The following is a 17,977-nucleotide window of genomic DNA, read 5'->3' as shown; positions in this document are numbered from 1 at the left end:
ACACCCAACACAGCATAACGTGGATGGCTGTTCATCATAGGAATGGGATCCACACAAGGTTCCTGCTGCTTAACAGAAGGTTTTCCTTGCCGCCATGATGAATTCATGTTGGGTGTGGGATACATATGTATGTGTATATACGTATATATGCATATGTGTGTATCCATAAAATGAAGAGTCCGTCCCTAAGACTGCTCTACTGTAAAGTGCCTTGAGATACCATTGGTTATGATTTGGCGCTATACAAATAAAGATTGATTGATTGATTGATTGACTAAACCTAACACTAACCATAAGTACTTCGGCAATTGTAACAACACACTTTCTATATATTAACATGAAAAATTATTAGAACAATATAAGAGTAACACTAAAAAAACATGGACTGTTGTAAATTAAATAATCAAAAAGAACAACAGTTTATGTAAATGACTTAATAAAGATTAATGATGTAGTGAAAGAATAACAGATATTAATCCTGAATTCAACAGGTATTTGGTGAATGATGGATACGACCTCACTAAGGATATTGTTGAGCCAAGAAACACAGATTAATTCCAAAAAATCGAGTCAATAAAACTTTATCTTGATTGTTTGTTTATTCTGTAGATTAAAAATAAATAGTTCACATTGTTAAAAATACATCATGAAATGTCAACTTATTGCTTTGAAATGAACTTTTCATGAATTAATATAGAATATATAGTAAAATAAGTCAAATATGTCTTCAATAAATCATTCCAAAGTGGTTTATTTGTAATAAATAATCAAACAGTGAAAGTGTTCCATGTATTAGAGTGTTAATATAAGCAGCTCTAACTACAGACCAGTATCATTGCTTCATCATCTTTCAAACATTAGAGAAAAAGGCTTTGTTCATAGACTTGATAATCCATCCATTTTCTGACCCACTTCTTCCTTTTTCAGGGTCACGGGGAGACTTGATAAGTTGATTAAAAACACAAGTTGTTGAGCTATCACCAGTTTGGCTTCAGAATGTATGATAGTATGTGATTAAAAAGCTGTAAATGTGTGGTATCAGAGGAACAGCCCTCTTATTAAAAGTGATCAGAATGAGTTTGCTGCGTGGCAGCAGCCTGAACTTGTTGCTAGTTCAGCATGGACATCACAAGCTGAGCTGCAGGAGAAGAAAAGCTACCAAGACCTCCTGAAAACAGCAGTAGGTAGTGATCCAGCATTCTGTCCATCATCCATCAATAAACACACACATTTCATACAATGCAATGCTACAACAAATTTACAAATGTGCATAATTATCTAAAAAAATAAACAGAAAAACACTTTTACAAATGTTGAAACAGATTTACAAAGATGATGCATATATTATATAAATGTTATGTAATGTAAATAAAACAATATTTAACAGAATTAAGTTTAATTGTAGTTTTAATCATAATCAATATTTTTTAAACTTGCTTTTATCTCTCCTATGACGTCTATCAAGTATGCAAAATATAAAAGATGAAAAAAATGAAAATAATTACTGCTATTGTTCATTGTACTTTTTATTTGAAAAAATAAATGTGAAAAATTACAATAGATTTTGTTGTTATTGTTAATTTTATTTCTATTTAAAACATTTATAAGAATAACTACAGATTGTTAATCACACTTTTTATTTGAAAGATGAAATATTAAAGATCATAAAATATTTGTTCTTTGTGTTTATTTGATTCCTATTAAAGACACTTTGCTAAAAATGACTGTATATTGTAAATATAGGCTTCAAAGTTTCTTCTTCTTGGGTTTTTTCTTTCTTACTATGAACTTTATATTTTGTTAAGCGCACTAACATGACTTTGTTGTTAATGTTTTTATTTACATTTCTAATTAGTGATGAGCCTTGGATTTATTTATTTTGAATAAAAAGATGTAGGTTGGTTAAAAAGATATAAAAACAGTGAAGCTACGCTGTGTAAAAACAATAATAATCTGATATAAAATGTCTCACTGGTACAGACTAACTGCTTGTTACTGCTGTTTTGGCCTTATTGTGTTTATTCATATTTCAGTGACTTGTAGTTCCTAGACTGCTGCTCTATCATCTGCTGACAGTGTAGATGGGATTAAACAATACTGTGTGCTAGGGCTGGACGCTCTCCCTACACTACATCTCAGGATTCACTATCTCTACAGTACTTTTTAAAGTTGACTCTTTGTTAATGTTGTTCATTGTCTGTTCTTACTTTTACCTGATCATACATCAAATATGAGTTTATTCTGTTATTAATACTGAGGACAATGTTTGCCTCTAATAGCTCTTTATAATTATTGTGGTGTGTGTCTGGTCCACTTTAAGTGTTGGTCCTGGTCAACTTTTTGATCTTTGTCTTTAGTTTAATGTTTGCAGGTGTTGTGAGATCACCTTGGTGGGCTTAGTGGTGGAGACCCCCCCCCCCCCCCCCACCCCCTCTGTTGAAGGCCTTGCTGTGTGTGCATCTTCACAGGTGACGTAGACCCCCCACATAGGTTCCTCCTGACTCAGTGAGCCCTTCCCTGCCTTCTTTTCTTTTTTTACAGAGTGGACCACGTGACTGTCAGTGAAACTTCTATTGTGTGTTTAAATCAAATTGTTAAAGAAACCATTGTTCTGCTGGTGGTGTTCTGAACCTGTGTTAGCATCTATAAGGGTTGTTTAACCAGGATCCTGGGAGTTCATACCCCAGGTGGTGTTGTCTTTCCCTTAGTGTTGTCCTACTATTGGACTTATCCATTTTGCCATATATACATATATATATTGACAACAGTAATGAATGCAGGGATTGCATTACCTTTTTAGCAGCTGCCTTTATCAGTAGAATAAATGTATTTATTTTATTATTATTGTTTATATTACTGAGTGTGGATGAGCTTTAGTATTTCTTTCTTTAAATGTTTTTTGTTTATCATGTTCATCAGTTGATGCTCAGGTTATTTGTGTCTAAAGATGGAGGATGTCTCTGTGTTCAGTCACACAGTAAAAGATGGAGGAACAACAGAACAAAGGAGGAGCAAACACCATCGGTTCAACACATACGGAGACTACGTCACTTCCTACACTGATAAATACAGAAAAAACTAAAAAGATTCTGCTGTGATATTTAAAATGTAAATGACCGTAAGACATTTAAAAATATTCTTATAGTATATATGTAAATATTTAACTGTTTTGGAGTGTTTAATTGTTAATTGCAAAAAACAAGACAAAAAGTGACGAGTGCTTTGTTGTAGAGTAACAGAGTATGATCAGCACAACCGGTGAATACATGTTACCAAGGTTACCAACCAGACACAGCCTCACTCTCTAAACCACAAGTGGCCCTCAGACCAGTGGTTGAAAACCCCTGATTTAGACGTTCACATGTAACATGCTTGTCAAGATGGATTCATCCATGTACCAGTAGCTACAAAATGACATGTTAATAAAATACTTATAGATACTAAAATAATATAATAACTTACATTTACTTTAATTACATTTATATATTTACACACTCAGTCAGGCTAATTTAAAATGTGTTATTCTTTATTTTTCTCAGACTCAACAGCTTCTCTGATTAGATCCAACCAGACACTTCACTTAAATCTGCAGGAAAACACAACAGATTAATGTTAAAATGGACAGTACTGGGAATTAATGTTTATAATGTAAATAAAGTAGATTTATTTCTGCTCTAAATGTAAAGTGTTTTACTTAATAAGACTGATTAGGTTGTTTTTATAAAATAATAATAATAATATTCACATTAAATATATCCAAAAACTGATTCAAACACAACTTTGACAATCTAAAACCAACAGAAAATAAACTTAAATCAGAGAAAACTCAAAACACACATTTCCATAATTGGACATGTTGGCAGCAGGTTTAGAACACACAAACCTTTATCCTTAAAGTTTAAACCAAACTTAATTTAACCAAACTCAAGTGATGGAAAATAAAAATCTTCAATTATGTTGTAATTTGTTGGATTTAAGGCTGTTGAGCAGAAATATTAAAAATCACCGTGAGCTAATGAGTGACTTGTGGTTTGTGACCTCTGACCTCTAAAGCACAGCTGAGAGTCTCTGTTACTCTTTTCTTTGCTTCCATTCATTGAAAAGAAAGCAGTGAGTGTCTGACTGTCTTTCTGTAGGATGCGTGCAGAATAACATTAGAAACAGGAAGTTTACCTTCAGCACCGTCCAACTCCTCACCTTCCCCAAACTCTACAGACCACCGGACGGCAGCTACAGACAGACGCTGGTGCTCTACGCCGCCGTCTGTTGCTCTGTGATGCTCTGTGTGAACACTTTAAGTTCCAGTTGTCTGTCGTCAACAGCTGGAACAATAAGAGTTAAACGTCTATTTATTTATGTCACAATAAAGCTGGATTTGCCTGGACAAAACAAACAACAAAAATGGATAAAATAATCTTGTGCTTTTATTTTGACGAGGATAAATCGAGCAGCAGAAGATAATTTAACACATCGAACACAAACATGAAGGTAATTATGTTTCAAATTTAGTCAAATAAAGTAAATCAGGGCAAACAAACATCAGCTTTCCGAATGAATTTATTTTTTTAAATCCGGCTTTCGAATTTTTATTTTATTTAAATATGTTTTCGAATTCAATTTGTTTTTTTTTAATCCATTTTCCGCATTAATATTTTTTTCAAATCTGGGTTCCGAATGTTCTTTTTAACACAGAAACTGGTTTTAGGTCAGAGTTTATCACAATGACATCATCCACAGTGCTGGATATTAATCTGTTTATTGATTTTTACTTTTCAAGTTAAAATATAAAGATATTAATAATTTGTTTGCTAGTCGGCACAACTTTAACATGAGTGACAGACAGGTAAAGATGATACTTTAGTTCTAGAGGACACAGTCGTCATAAAGCATAGCTTAGAGTCCTGGTTGAATTCATTAACAACAACTACAATACTACGGTAACTTCATGGATACCTGTGGATAATAATAATATTAATGCATTAGATTTTATTTATTTATCTAATGAATTCAACCAGGACTCTAAGCTATGCTTTATGACGACTGTGTCCTCTAGAACTAAAGTATCATCTTTACCTGTCTGTCACTCATGTTAAAGTTGTGCCAACTAGCAAACAAATCATTAATATCTTTATATTTTAACTCACTTTCAAAGTAAAAATCAATAAACAGATGAATATCCAGCACTGTGGATGATGTCATTGTGATAAACTCTGACCCAGAACCAGTCTCTGTAACTCACAGTGTGAGATAATAAGTAAGTTACACTACGAGATAATTAAGTCACAGTTAGAGATCTTTTTTTTTTCATCCATGTCACCTCCAGGGCTCCGTATGTATTAGTGAATATTTTTGAGACAAATCTCTTCCATATAATGAATGGGTTTTTTTTTTAGCTTGTGTTGGTTAAAGCTGTTTATAAATCACCACCAGAAAATGACACTATTTTAATAAATAGTTTCTTTGTGCAATACTTCTGTGAACTGTAATTGTGTATATTAATGTGTGTTCATTACTGAAATTTAAGTAATATTATGTTAAATCTGGAAGTTTTGCATCTTTTCACATAATGAAATATAGTAAAACATTGTAGTCACAAGTATTTAAATTAAAAATAATATTTGATGAGCCAACCCACCACTATCTATCTATCTTTAATCTGTATCTTGTTTTTGTGCAATGTTTTACTATAATAATATTAATTACTAAGATATTTAAATTAGCTTTTATTTACTTGTTTGTGTTCTTTTATATGTGTATGTGAAACACTTTTATCACAAGTAAATAAAATGTCAAAAAAGTAATTTTGCTCATGTTTTCTCCTCATGTAAAGCATCTTTGTGGATATGGTGAAGACCACTATGTAAGTGTTAGAAATGATTCTGATAATAATATTACAACAATAATGTAAATGTCAAATACGTGGTATAAAAAATATAAGAAGTCCAAAATAAAATCTGGCCTAGGGCACCAGAGAGGCTAGAGAGGTTAGGGTCGGCACTGCCCGTCATTCTTTGTTTATTTTGTTAAATTAATTATATTAATTTCTGTCATGACATTTCAACCAAAAACTTAAAAAGTGTATCTGCAGAAAATCCAACATGACAGCTAATTGCTGTCGCTCTCCCAGTAAATTTTTTTATTTTTTTTTTTTCAAGCAATACAGTTAAAGTCACGTGTTTAGCCAACCAGACGCATGGAGAACGTCATTTCTGCTTTTTCTTCTGATGACAACAAGGTGGATAATGAACCACTCTTTCTTTTTGTGCTCAATGTTCATGTATTTCGTGATGACATGAACATCATGACATTTGTAGATGGTAGATAGTACCGAGATAGAGAGCGGAAAAAATCGCCAGTGGGGCGTTTACTATCCGTCGGGACATTAGCCGATTATAGCCGATACAAACCATGGGACGCAGCCACAGAGGCTTTTATTTTCTATAATAACCTCATGGAATCAGCTGTACGTTCCAGCCAACACCGATGTTTTGTTGACTATAACCGAGGCGAGTAGGTCCCCTATGAGCCCCCAGCCTCGGAAGCGAGACGGCGGGTGCGAGTTGGCTGGGTGGGTGGCTCTATCGGTGGTGTGCTTCCCTTGGTGACATTGTCAATGCACAATGCTGTAAAGTGCCATTCATATTGTAACAGACTAGGTCCTATGTTACTGAGTTATGTTCCACGTGTAGTTTATTCAATGTTTAACACGTGTTGTGGTTTCCCATGGCATTTGAAGCATCGTTACGTGCAGCTTTCTCTGCCAATGTTTACATGTGTTCTGCGTGTTGATTGGCTGGGAGGCTGGGGAAGGGTGGGCGTCAGCAGAGAATGAGGGGTACATGATGTTTTAAGGACTTTGATAACGGCTCGAGTCACGTCATTACATTACAGTATAAAACACACGGCTTCACTAACATTACATTTTCACATTGTTCTGCGGCCATTAGAATGAGACCTTTGATGTAGAGGATGTTCTCAGTCACAGCTTCTCTCTGTGGTATGACACTGACACTATTTAATAAGAGTGTTTTTAGCCATGAATATAATGAAAAAAGGGAATGGACGGAGGCATAAACATGCTGACATTAACACGGACACATGGACTTATCACACACATGGAGATCAGCAAACGGAACAGGTTTCATCAGACGGGTGATACTAAGACCCGGACATGCGTCCCCCCCATACTGCTGCACAGGCTGTAATATCACCAAGTTTATCATTGTAACCATTTTTAGAGCTACTATCTTTACCAGGAAGCAACTATTTATTCCTGGTTTTTGTTTCACAGAGTTTTACTGGACTTTATTTACTGGTGATTAGTTTCTATCTCTTCTGCTCCGTGGACAAAAGTGTGTTACTGTTGAGCTGTTGCTTTAAAACAACAATCCAAATAAAGGTGAAAACACTTCTCATGTGTGGTCTTCTGTGTTACAGCCGACAATAACATGTTGGTTGTGTGTTTTTCCCAATAGACGTGATACGTCATGTTCGCCTCCTGTCCAATCACAGCCTTCCCAACCCCCAGACCTAAAGTGGAATTAAATAAATCCGAATGAACCGGTTTTCCATGTAAACCTCAGTTCTGGAATCACTATTACCATGTAAACATGAAGCAGAATGATTTAATGCAGAATAACTCATTCTGAATTAAAAAAAACATCATGTAACCGTGGCTACTGAGGAGTTTAGAACAACCGTTGATATGCTGGGGAAGAACTCCACATCAAAGAACATCAAAGGAAGAAATTATAAAGTAGAACTCCAAAAAAAGAACAAAAGGCAGAACTTGAAAGGCTTAACTTGAAAGGCAGAACTTGAAAGACAGAAATTGAAAGGCAGAGCTCACAGAGCAGATACTTCCTCAGGAGAATAAACACAGACAGAGTGTGAAAGCCCAAAGCTGCAGATAGGAGAGAATAGGAAACATCTGGAACAGCCCCTGATTCAAAGAAAGACTGATACGTCCCAGAATTAACATCCTTCCCTAAGCTACTCTTAAACGGTAAATCTCATACCATCTTTTGGCACAGAGGACAATTTAACAGGTCAATTATGATTACAGTGACCCGCATTTTTTCCCATTACAATTGAATCACAATTTATTATTTTTTGCCTCAGAAATCCAATTACACTTACAGTACGTTATCATTTACTTTACAATTAATCAGAAATACTGAGCCTGAAATAGATAACCTAATAAAAGTTAACCTTTCTCTTGTGTTAGCTTTCTGTTAGCATCTCATATGATAACGGGTCTTAAGTCAGCTGTAAAATACACTTTTAAAATGGTAAAATGTGGGAAAGCTTGATATAAACATTTTAATAATATTTTAACTACATATGTGGAGAACAAATAATTGACTTTTTTATAGAATTTTGAAGGCAATTACAATCATAAAGTAAATTATCTGCACTCAACTAGAATTTAATGAGATTACGACAGCACCAGATTTTTAAAATTGCAATTACAATTATAACTCCACCATCTTTGTAATTAATTATCAATTACATGATTACAATTATAACTGACTCCAACCCTGCTCAGAAGCTGCCAGCTAATAATGGTAATCTACTTATAATATGTTTTCTTGTGTTTCAGGTTGTTTACCAAAGCAGTGACAGTGCATCAGTCATGAAGAGTGGGAATAAGATTGACATGGATCAGTCCATGAGGAGAGAAACTGACCCCCAACCACCTGCTAATGAGTGGTTAGATATCTTTAGAAGTAATCTGATAATGAAAAAGGTGCTGCAGCCTGGAGGAGGAAGAGACAGTATGCCACAACCTGGACAGATTGTGAAGATTAATCTAAAAACACGTCCGTTGGATGGGACGCTGGTCGAGGAGCTGTCGGGGTTGTCGTTCACTCTGGGAGCTGGAGAAGTGATCCGGGCACTGGATGTGGCGGTGCAACTCATGGGAATGGGAGAGAAGGCGCTCATCCTGGTTCCATCAAAGGCTGAGTTTGAAATTACGCTCCTGGAAGCTACTGATGCTCCAGACCTGAAGCTGCTGCCCCCCACTGAGATTGATCTGGCCACCTGCAAGAGGGAGCAAGGCAATGTTCTTGATCAGCGCAGAGACCTGAAGCCACTCAACAACACGATCCGCGATGAGGTCTCCACAATGATGAAGAAGCACAGTGAGGATGATGAGAAGATGTTGGAGAACCCGTCCAGCACCCACAAACATCAGGCCATGGATGAGAAGATGTTGGAGAACTCGTCCAGCACCCACAAACATCAGGCCATGGATGAGAAGATGTTGGAGAACCCGTCCAGCACCCACAAACATCAGGCCAAGTCAGCATGGGGTTTGAGCTGGAAGTGGCTGCTTGGTGCCACTGCAGTAGCCATTGGCGGCATTGCTCTGTCTGTGGCCATCTATGCTAGAAAGTGATTGAAGAACTGTAGTAACGACACGACTTAAACACTGGAGCACATCTGGCAGAGCATTCTGACCATGTGGTCCATGAGGGTGAAAATATTAATCAGTTTATGACCTCCTCACTGTCACTCTCTGTTCTCTGCTATGTATGTGTGACAAATGATGTCATCATCCTCTACAGTTACAAGATGCTTTTTGTAGAGGAACAAATGAGAATTAATATTCAAAAATATGAATTATTAATATGAATATGTTTGCTTGCCAGGAGTGCATCTGAAATTGATGTTTAATAAAGGTTTAAATGTAAAAAAAAAAAACAATGTGTACATTTTTATTTTACAAGCATCTATTCACATAGGTTACAAGCATGATGATGATAAATACAGGGTGACTACAGGTAGGAAGAATATAAGAATATATATTTATGACTTTTTAATACCACCTTAAGAAAATTTAAGACCAAACTTATGATGGAAAAGGGAAAATATATTGTTTTACAATTAAAGGCATTGATGACAGTTAATATAATGTGCAATAAAGAAAAATGAAAATAATCAGTTGTTTAAGAACATTATCCAAATGTGTTTATTAATGTGGAAAGAAAACAAAAATATCAACTTTGTCTAAAATGATATTTATTGTAATACAATTCTTACAACATTTAATACCAGTGAACAATAACCAGAAATCAAAACTGACTGGAACCTGTGAGCAAACCAAACACCAAAGTGCTTTTATCAGATCCTTCACTGTGTAATGCCATTTGTGGAGCTTTGATCTAAAATTAATACTTCTAAGAAAATGTCAATAACTTGACTAAAACTATTATGGGCCCACCTTAGACATAACAGTGTGAACACACACTTTTCATATGAAATGTTGTGAAAACAGAAATACTGATGCACTTTTTTTCACTGTAAATAAATACACTTGACTGCATTTTTGGAACCTTGGACTACTTTTTAAGGCTACCCATGAGGCCATTCTTACAATAATGTTATGTTATGGCTAAAGGACACATATGAGGACAGGAGTGGATTGTTCTGTTAAATGACATTGTATTTATTATAAAATGTGCTACTCTATAGAAAGTTCAATATTAGATTTTTGCTGATATCCGATATTGTCCAACACTAAATTTGCAATTTCTTCAGTAATGGAAAAAGTCATGTTTGTTTTTGAATATTTCTTATTAATTATTCAATTATTTGTTTATTTATTTATTTTATGTTTTGAAAATCTAATATCATTCATATATTTTTCATTTTCATTTTTATTATGTTGTCTTAAACAACAGCACATACAGTAATTTTTCAATATCTGTGGAAAAACCAATATAACATTTGATAATATAGCCCATCCCTAATAGAAAGCATATATTCTATGAACAGGTCTGATCTCCTGTTAGATTCAGTAGCACAATGATTCTCAACTGGTGGGTCGGGACCCAAACGTGGGTCACAGACCTATACTGGGTGGGTCATGGACAGCTGGTCAAAAATAAATGAATGCTTAATATTTCTCATGTTGGACTTGTCTTTTATTTTGAAAGAAATTTTCTTTTGCATTTCATGCTGTGAAATGCATGTTACACAGGAAAATATAGAGATTTATGTTTTAAAAAAGATTATATGCGAGTGTTTTCAACAGGTAATTGAGAAAAAATTAATTTGTGGTTGAATTCTAAAAAAAAAAAAATTGGGTCACAATTGAACGACCATGGTAAAATGTGGGTCCCAGGGTGAGACCAGATGAGAACCCCTACCTTAGCAGAAACCTCTCATGTTGCCAACGATGTAAACCATCACAGGAGGAAGGTAAACAACGACGGTCACTATCATGTTGTTGGTGATGATCTGCAGAGCCTTCTTCTTCATTGGGTGGAGACCCGTCCTTCCACTGTGAGACTTCCTCAGCGTCCACAGTACTGAGGAGTTACAGATGATGATGACAGGGAGAGCTATGACATACATAAACATGGCCCAGGGACTGTGGTTCAGCTCATCTATGACTGTGTTAATGGTTCCTTTAGCTAAAGTGATGGCCCACAATGCAGCAGCCACGAGGATGCCAACAGTTGGACTCCTGTGGGTGTGATAAAAGACTGGGTGGACCACTGCCAGGTAGGAGTCAAAACACATGCAGGCCGTGAGGAGAGGTCGTCCAGTCAGGTTTAAATCATACAGAAAGTCACTCCACATCTGGACAGGCTGGAAAAGCCAGAAAAGGAAGTTAAACAATCCAAGAGGGATGAACAACAAGAAGAGCAGGTCCATGATGGTGATGTTGAGCATGAAGACATCATTGGGGGTGACATAGTTTCCTCTTTTGTGTCTTTTGAACAACTCCCAGAGAACAGCAGCACAAGCAGGACATCCAACCACAGAGAAGAGAGCGCTGAAGGTCGTCCAGACTGTAATGTCTGCTATCATGTCCCCACAATGTCCACTTTCCTCTGGTCCTTCACTGCAGTTGGACGTCACATTGTGAGAGTCAGGATAGGGAAACATTTCAAACCTTTTGTTCTCTGATAAAATATAACTGAAATAAGCCAGTCACCATAACAACACAAAATATATCCTTCTTTCTTTGATGATTTTCCTCATTTGCACCTGATCACAAGGATCTGATTTTCCCTTTGATTCAGATACTGGAAATATTTGGTTCAGATGTATTGTATGGAAATGTATATTTAAATATGTGTAACCAATGATTACTTTTCATATGCTGTGAGTTGAAATTTACATGTTTGGTCCAGATGTTTTTAGTTCAAATATCATCAGCTTGGGATCCAGTAAAACCAGGTGGAGGAAAAAAGTAGCTCAACATGGAGGAAATAACTTTTTATTCAAATAAATCTGAAACAAAACCTACATTAATAATAAATAGTCTGTTTATGATCATAACTACTCCACCTGCAGGTGGATCACAGACTTCCTGTCTGACAGGAAGCAGCACGTGAAGCTGGGAAAAACCATCTCTGCTTCCTGGACCATCAGCACTGGATCTCCTCAGGGCTGTGGTCTTTCTCCTCTGATCTTCTCCCTGTTCACCAACATCTGCTCCTCCTCTCACCAGGTGGTCAAACTCCTGAAGTTTGTGGACGACACGACCATCATGGACTCATCTCTGATGGAGACGAGTCCACCTACAGGTGGAGACAGACCGACTGGTGTCCTGGTGCAGCCAGAACAACCTGCAGCTTTAAATCAACCCAGTCTAACAGATGTTCATGCATTAGCACCACAACAGTATATCTATTATTTCATGCTATTAGAGCATGAATAAAGTGTTGTCTTCATGCAATAACAGCACGATGTATTGTCGTGCATTAACTGCACAAATATCAACGGACTGAAGTCAGGTCACGTCACTGCTGACTCATCAAAAACAACGGCAGAAATCTCTATATTTTAGTGGCAAATTGCTTTATTTCAAGATAGACTGTAGCTTTAGAATAGTCTTAATGACATTTCTAGTGAGAAATGTACCCTTGACTTTCATAATATCCATTCGGTTTATCTAAACCATCTGTATTTTTTCCTGTACATTCTGGTTTATATACGCCAAAAAACGTCAAACCAAAAGCAGATAAATATCCACGCACAGGGCGATTGGATGTTGTAATTATTTTCTTGCTTTGTTTTTTCATTATCAATATTTTTATTTATATTCCTTCACATTTGAATTTGTTCCTACACGTCACGTCAGGTCACATGACCACCTGTCAACCCTTTGTAAACAGCAATATTAAGAGAGCTTTGTTTTGATGACATTACTAATGAAAAACGTATCCTTAACTTCTATAGTATCTATTCAGTTTATCTATAGGATCCATAGTTTGTTTGTTTTGGCAACATTAATCATGCTTTATGCTGTTGCTATGGTGCTAGCACGCTAAGAACGTACCGGAAGTGACGTTTTTTTTTTTTTTTTTTTAAAAGGAAGAGATGTTGAATTAGGTTTTCACTTTTTAAAACCATGAATATTTTACTTTTTACCATTATTATTATTATTATTATTATTATTATTAATATTATTATTTATAGTCATTCACATTTGAATATATTTCCACACCTCGAGGCTAAAGTTTAATTTAAAACCGTTTGAAACCTTGTAATAATGGAACAATGTGAATAAAGTTTTTTTTTTCTTTAAAAAAACGTGTTGTGCCTTCACTTAAACTATATTAATAAAGTAAGAAAAAACTATTAAACATGCACTAAACAATATATATTTTAATCTGTTTAAACAAACATTTTAAAAGATATTTCACTTATTTCTGTAAAAAATAATGTTTTATTTCTGTTAAAAAATCATTCCTTCATGCAGAGTTCAGCATATGTTTCATCATCACATTATCTTCAGGAAATTATTATTTTTGTTTTTTTTCTAGTTCAGTGTAATCTCTGTAGTTGTGTGTTAGTCATAAATATTAAAACAAAAAGGTTATATTTTGGGGGGTCAATATTTTTAGCACGGCATATTATATATATATTGTTTTCTGAGTGAATCCATCTGTTGTGTAACGTTACAAAAACTATTCCAATATGACAACAAAAGGAAAGCATGGTGATCAAAGTCATTTATTTGTTAATGTGAGAGTTCTAAGATCTTTGTTACATCAACAATAAAGTGGTTCAGAAACTGACACATTTCAGAATAATTGTCTTTTTTACATCATCCACACTTTAATTAAAACTAAAAACCATCTCCCTCACTTTTTACAGAGGAATTGATTGTTGAGAATGTATTGATCCAGTTAGATTGACTGAATGGTGATCAGCCAATCACAGCCAGCCATTTGACTAAAGTTAACAAAGAGTTGATGAGTAAAGTGATGAAAAATGAATAACAAGTGGTAAAAAATGGTCCAAAAGTGGCAAAAATGTGCCGAGAAAATTGTGAAAAGTGTCTAAAATGGACCAAAAACAGTCAAGAGTGGCAAAAAATGACAAAAAAGAGGAAACAGGTATGTGGAACAAAAAGAGGCAAAATGTAGGAAAAAAGGAAACAAGTGTTATTTATTGAGCCAAAGGTTGATTATTTGGATGAAAAGTGGTTAACAATGGTTAAAGAATAGAGAAAAATTGAATAAAAGTGTCAAAAAGAACTTAGAAAAATGGAGCAAAAATAGGACAAAGCGATATTTTTTGACAAAAGGAGCAAAAATCTGAAAAAACAAGAAAAAGTGTTAATTTTTTTTTTTTTGGAAAAGTGACAAAAATGGGACAAAGAAAGTTGTAAAACAGCCAAAGAAAAGGATTTAAAAAAGGTTTTAAAAAGTTTCCCTTTTTAAGGTTTTCTGGGGAAATAATAATTAAAATGAAGACATAAAGAGCCACATGTTGAGAATCAGTGACTTAATAACAGCTTTATCATGGTTTTAGTAAATGAATTTAATAAACTTTATAAATGGCTGCTCCACCCCTGGTCTTCATCATGAGAGGAGAGACTGACAGACCAGCTACGACAGTAGAAACACCTTTAAAACACGTCCCAGGAGAACAAGGACTACAGAGAAGAGCTAAGAATCATGGGACATGTAGGATTTTAATGAAAACTACTACATGGTGGTGTTCTCCAGTCTGTAAGCTCTGAGGAGAACAGACTGTCTGCTCTCCTCAGAGCTTATATACATGGACAGTTATTACATACACACAGGCAGCATCAGGGGCAGCTAAAGGGCTGCAGGGGTCCTCAGGTAAAGACTGGAGCATCCGTCCAGATCGCCTGTATTAAATAGATGGTGAGGCTGATGTATGTGTTTCTGGATTATTCAGATTAAAAAATGAGTTTAAACAACCCGTGAACATCTGGAAGTCCCTTTGTGTCCAAGTGTGCAACAATTATTACGATAGCATTGATTGAAAAATTAAAAAAACAACAGAAAATCTCCCTACATTGCTGAAAACGGAGCGTAGGGGGCGCCATCACTACAACATTGGGGTCCCCTACGCTCAACAGCACTGGAGAAAACCCTGGGAGCAGCTGCAGGATAATCCACAACACCAGTGAACAGGTGAGTTCATAAAATCTCTTAATAAGGGAAGTGAAGTTTAATTATTAATAACAGTAAACAGTTGAAGCAGCTTTCATTCACTGTTTATCACTGTTGAACATATCAATAGTACCATCTGATGGATATCCACAATCTAGAAGTGATGCTGATTGGCCCCAAACACAGTCAATACAGGGTCACAATGAGTCTGTGTATCTGGTTTAGTTCAGGGGTTTGCAACCTTTACTCTCAAAGGAGCCATTTAACCTCATCTCACCTAGATTAAAGTACATCTGGAGCTGAAAAAAATACCTTCTCAATGAATACTATACAGTGTATTACATTATATACAGGTAAAATTATATATAATAATGTATATAAAATAAAAATAAAATGTATATATAAAATTATATATAATAATGTTTGAATTAATTTATTATTATTTTGATCATATAAATGGCAACTTAACAGTTTAAAATAAAATAAATTGACATCAAGAAATCACATCAAAACAGTTTATTGGATCTTCAAATTCTTACTCTTCTTTGAATTTTTTGAAGGGCTACAAAAAGTAACTTGAATTCATAAACACATGATTATGTCAGTCAACACATCCTAATTGCTAATTTCATGCTACATATCAAGCATGCATATTTAGACGGCAGTCACAGCATATTGGTGGTTAAATTAATCTGTCCCCACACAAATAAAATCTGTATTTTCTTCGAGAATAGTGTTTTTTTTTTCTTTTTGTGGTTAAGTTATCTTACCAGGGATTTAAAACTTACAGTTAGCCACAGATGCAGGGAAGTCAATGGTCTGTAGATGTTGCAGGAGGTGATGGAGGAAGGTGGCTGAGTTATTGTACAACAGGATTTATTTTTAGGTTAACAAATTGCTATATCTTGATTTTATTTGTCATTAATCATTAATAGCCACATGTTGCAGACCCCTGGTTTAGTTCAATGACGTGTGAAAGTCAAAGTGAGTCAGGTCACACAGAGAGGAGAGGGTGAACAATTAACCACCTGCACCTGTGCTGCCTTCACTCAACCTGGGATTTTCTGCCTCCAGCTAATGGTTGAATATATTCTACTGTAAAGAGGAGACTTTGATAAAGAAGTGTTTTAGATCAAACTAGTTCAACTCTTTCTGATCAATCTAAGCACTCTTCTAACCTGGATATCAGGGATCATATGTTAGGGTTTCCTATAGAGTCTCTATTTTCCCACACTCTCCTGGGGAAAGTGAATGCACCTCATAATGAAATGCAGAGCAGCTGATGGAGAAGCTGTGAGATGTTACAGAAGCTGTTTAGAAAGATTTGAAGCTTTTCAGAGAGCTAACATGCTAATGAACCCTTGTTCACTCCTTTATCTTTACATACACTTGTACACTTCATGTACACAAACGCTCCATCTCATTAAAGTGCAATAAAAATGTATTGCATGAACATATATCGCCAAAAATGAAAACTCAATATATGTTGAATCACGATACACTGGCCATCTCTATGTCATTAACAATAAAATAAGGAGGCTCTTTTACTTTACAGCCAGGCCTGCATGGGGTTGACACCCCTCTGTGTAGAGTTTGCATGTTCTCATCATGCCTGTGTGGTATTTCTCTATTAGTACTCTGGCTTCTTCACATAGCCCAAAAACATGTACTGTATGTTAGAATAGCTGTGGTTTTCATAATACATTGTGTTTGTCATTATTCTCTATCCCTTTACAATTAAGATTTCTATTTTACAAATACCTCATTTCAAAAATGTCTTAACTTATCTCTCCATAAAATACGTTGCTGCTTTGTTCCCTCTTATGTGTTAAAAGAGAATGGAAGGGTCTCTCATTGAGGTTTATTTATTTATTTCATTCAAGAGATTAAAATACATTTCTTTCTTGTTCACATTGAAAAAGAAATACATTTTTATGAAAAGATTATTGCATCAAAGATATAAGGCATAAATATTGAGAAAGCAACACATTTGTTCTATCAGTAATATCATAAGTAAGCACCATCCACAGATAGAAACCATGTGACCACTAAGTGTTTGTTTGGGTCCAGCCAAATGTCCTCAGACATTGAATGTTTATCTCTGTAGACAACACAGTCAGTCCTTTCTTTTTGCTTCAGTGGTCGTTCACACTAGAATTAAAGAGCTTTTCACAAAAACACATTGTATGATTTAACAAAAAAAGAATGCATTTTATTGCATACATTAAGTATTTGATCACCAGCAAGAATTCTGGCTCTCAAAGACCTGTTAGTTTTTCTTTAAGAAGCCCTACTATTCCCCGTTCATTACCCATATTAACTGTACCAGTTTGAACTGGTACCTGTATAAAAGACACTTGTCCACACACTCAATGACTCCAACACGGGCAAGACCAAAGAGCTGCTGGGACCACAATAACAAATGTTAGTATTAGTAACATGTCATCATGGATTCAAATCCTGCAGAGCCTGAAAGCTCCCCCAGCTTAAAGTCCGTGTAAAGCACAAATACATTTGTGTTATGAGTTTGTCACACCACAGAAACATGTGTCATTGACCACTGAGCCAAATGTGAAAGATGAAAC

General features: G+C 35.4%; 1 protein-coding gene across 1 annotated transcript; it reads right to left on the bottom strand.

Moving 5' to 3' along the window:
* Nucleotides 1-11,157: 11,157 nt before the first annotated feature.
* On the bottom strand, nucleotides 11,158-11,823 carry LOC114458791 (G-protein coupled receptor 35-like). The gene has a single exon (XM_028441175.1). It carries the CDS (start codon nucleotides 11,821-11,823, stop codon nucleotides 11,158-11,160), a length of 666 nt encoding a protein of 221 aa, XP_028296976.1.
* Nucleotides 11,824-17,977: the final 6,154 nt, after the last annotated feature.

This window comes from Gouania willdenowi, unplaced genomic scaffold (genome assembly GCF_900634775.1).
Source record: "Gouania willdenowi unplaced genomic scaffold, fGouWil2.1 scaffold_187_arrow_ctg1, whole genome shotgun sequence".
NCBI classification, from domain to species: Eukaryota; Metazoa; Chordata; class Actinopteri; order Blenniiformes; family Gobiesocidae; genus Gouania; species Gouania willdenowi.
The sequence above is the reverse complement of the archived record's forward strand: the minus strand, read 5'-3'. Positions and strand labels throughout refer to the sequence as shown.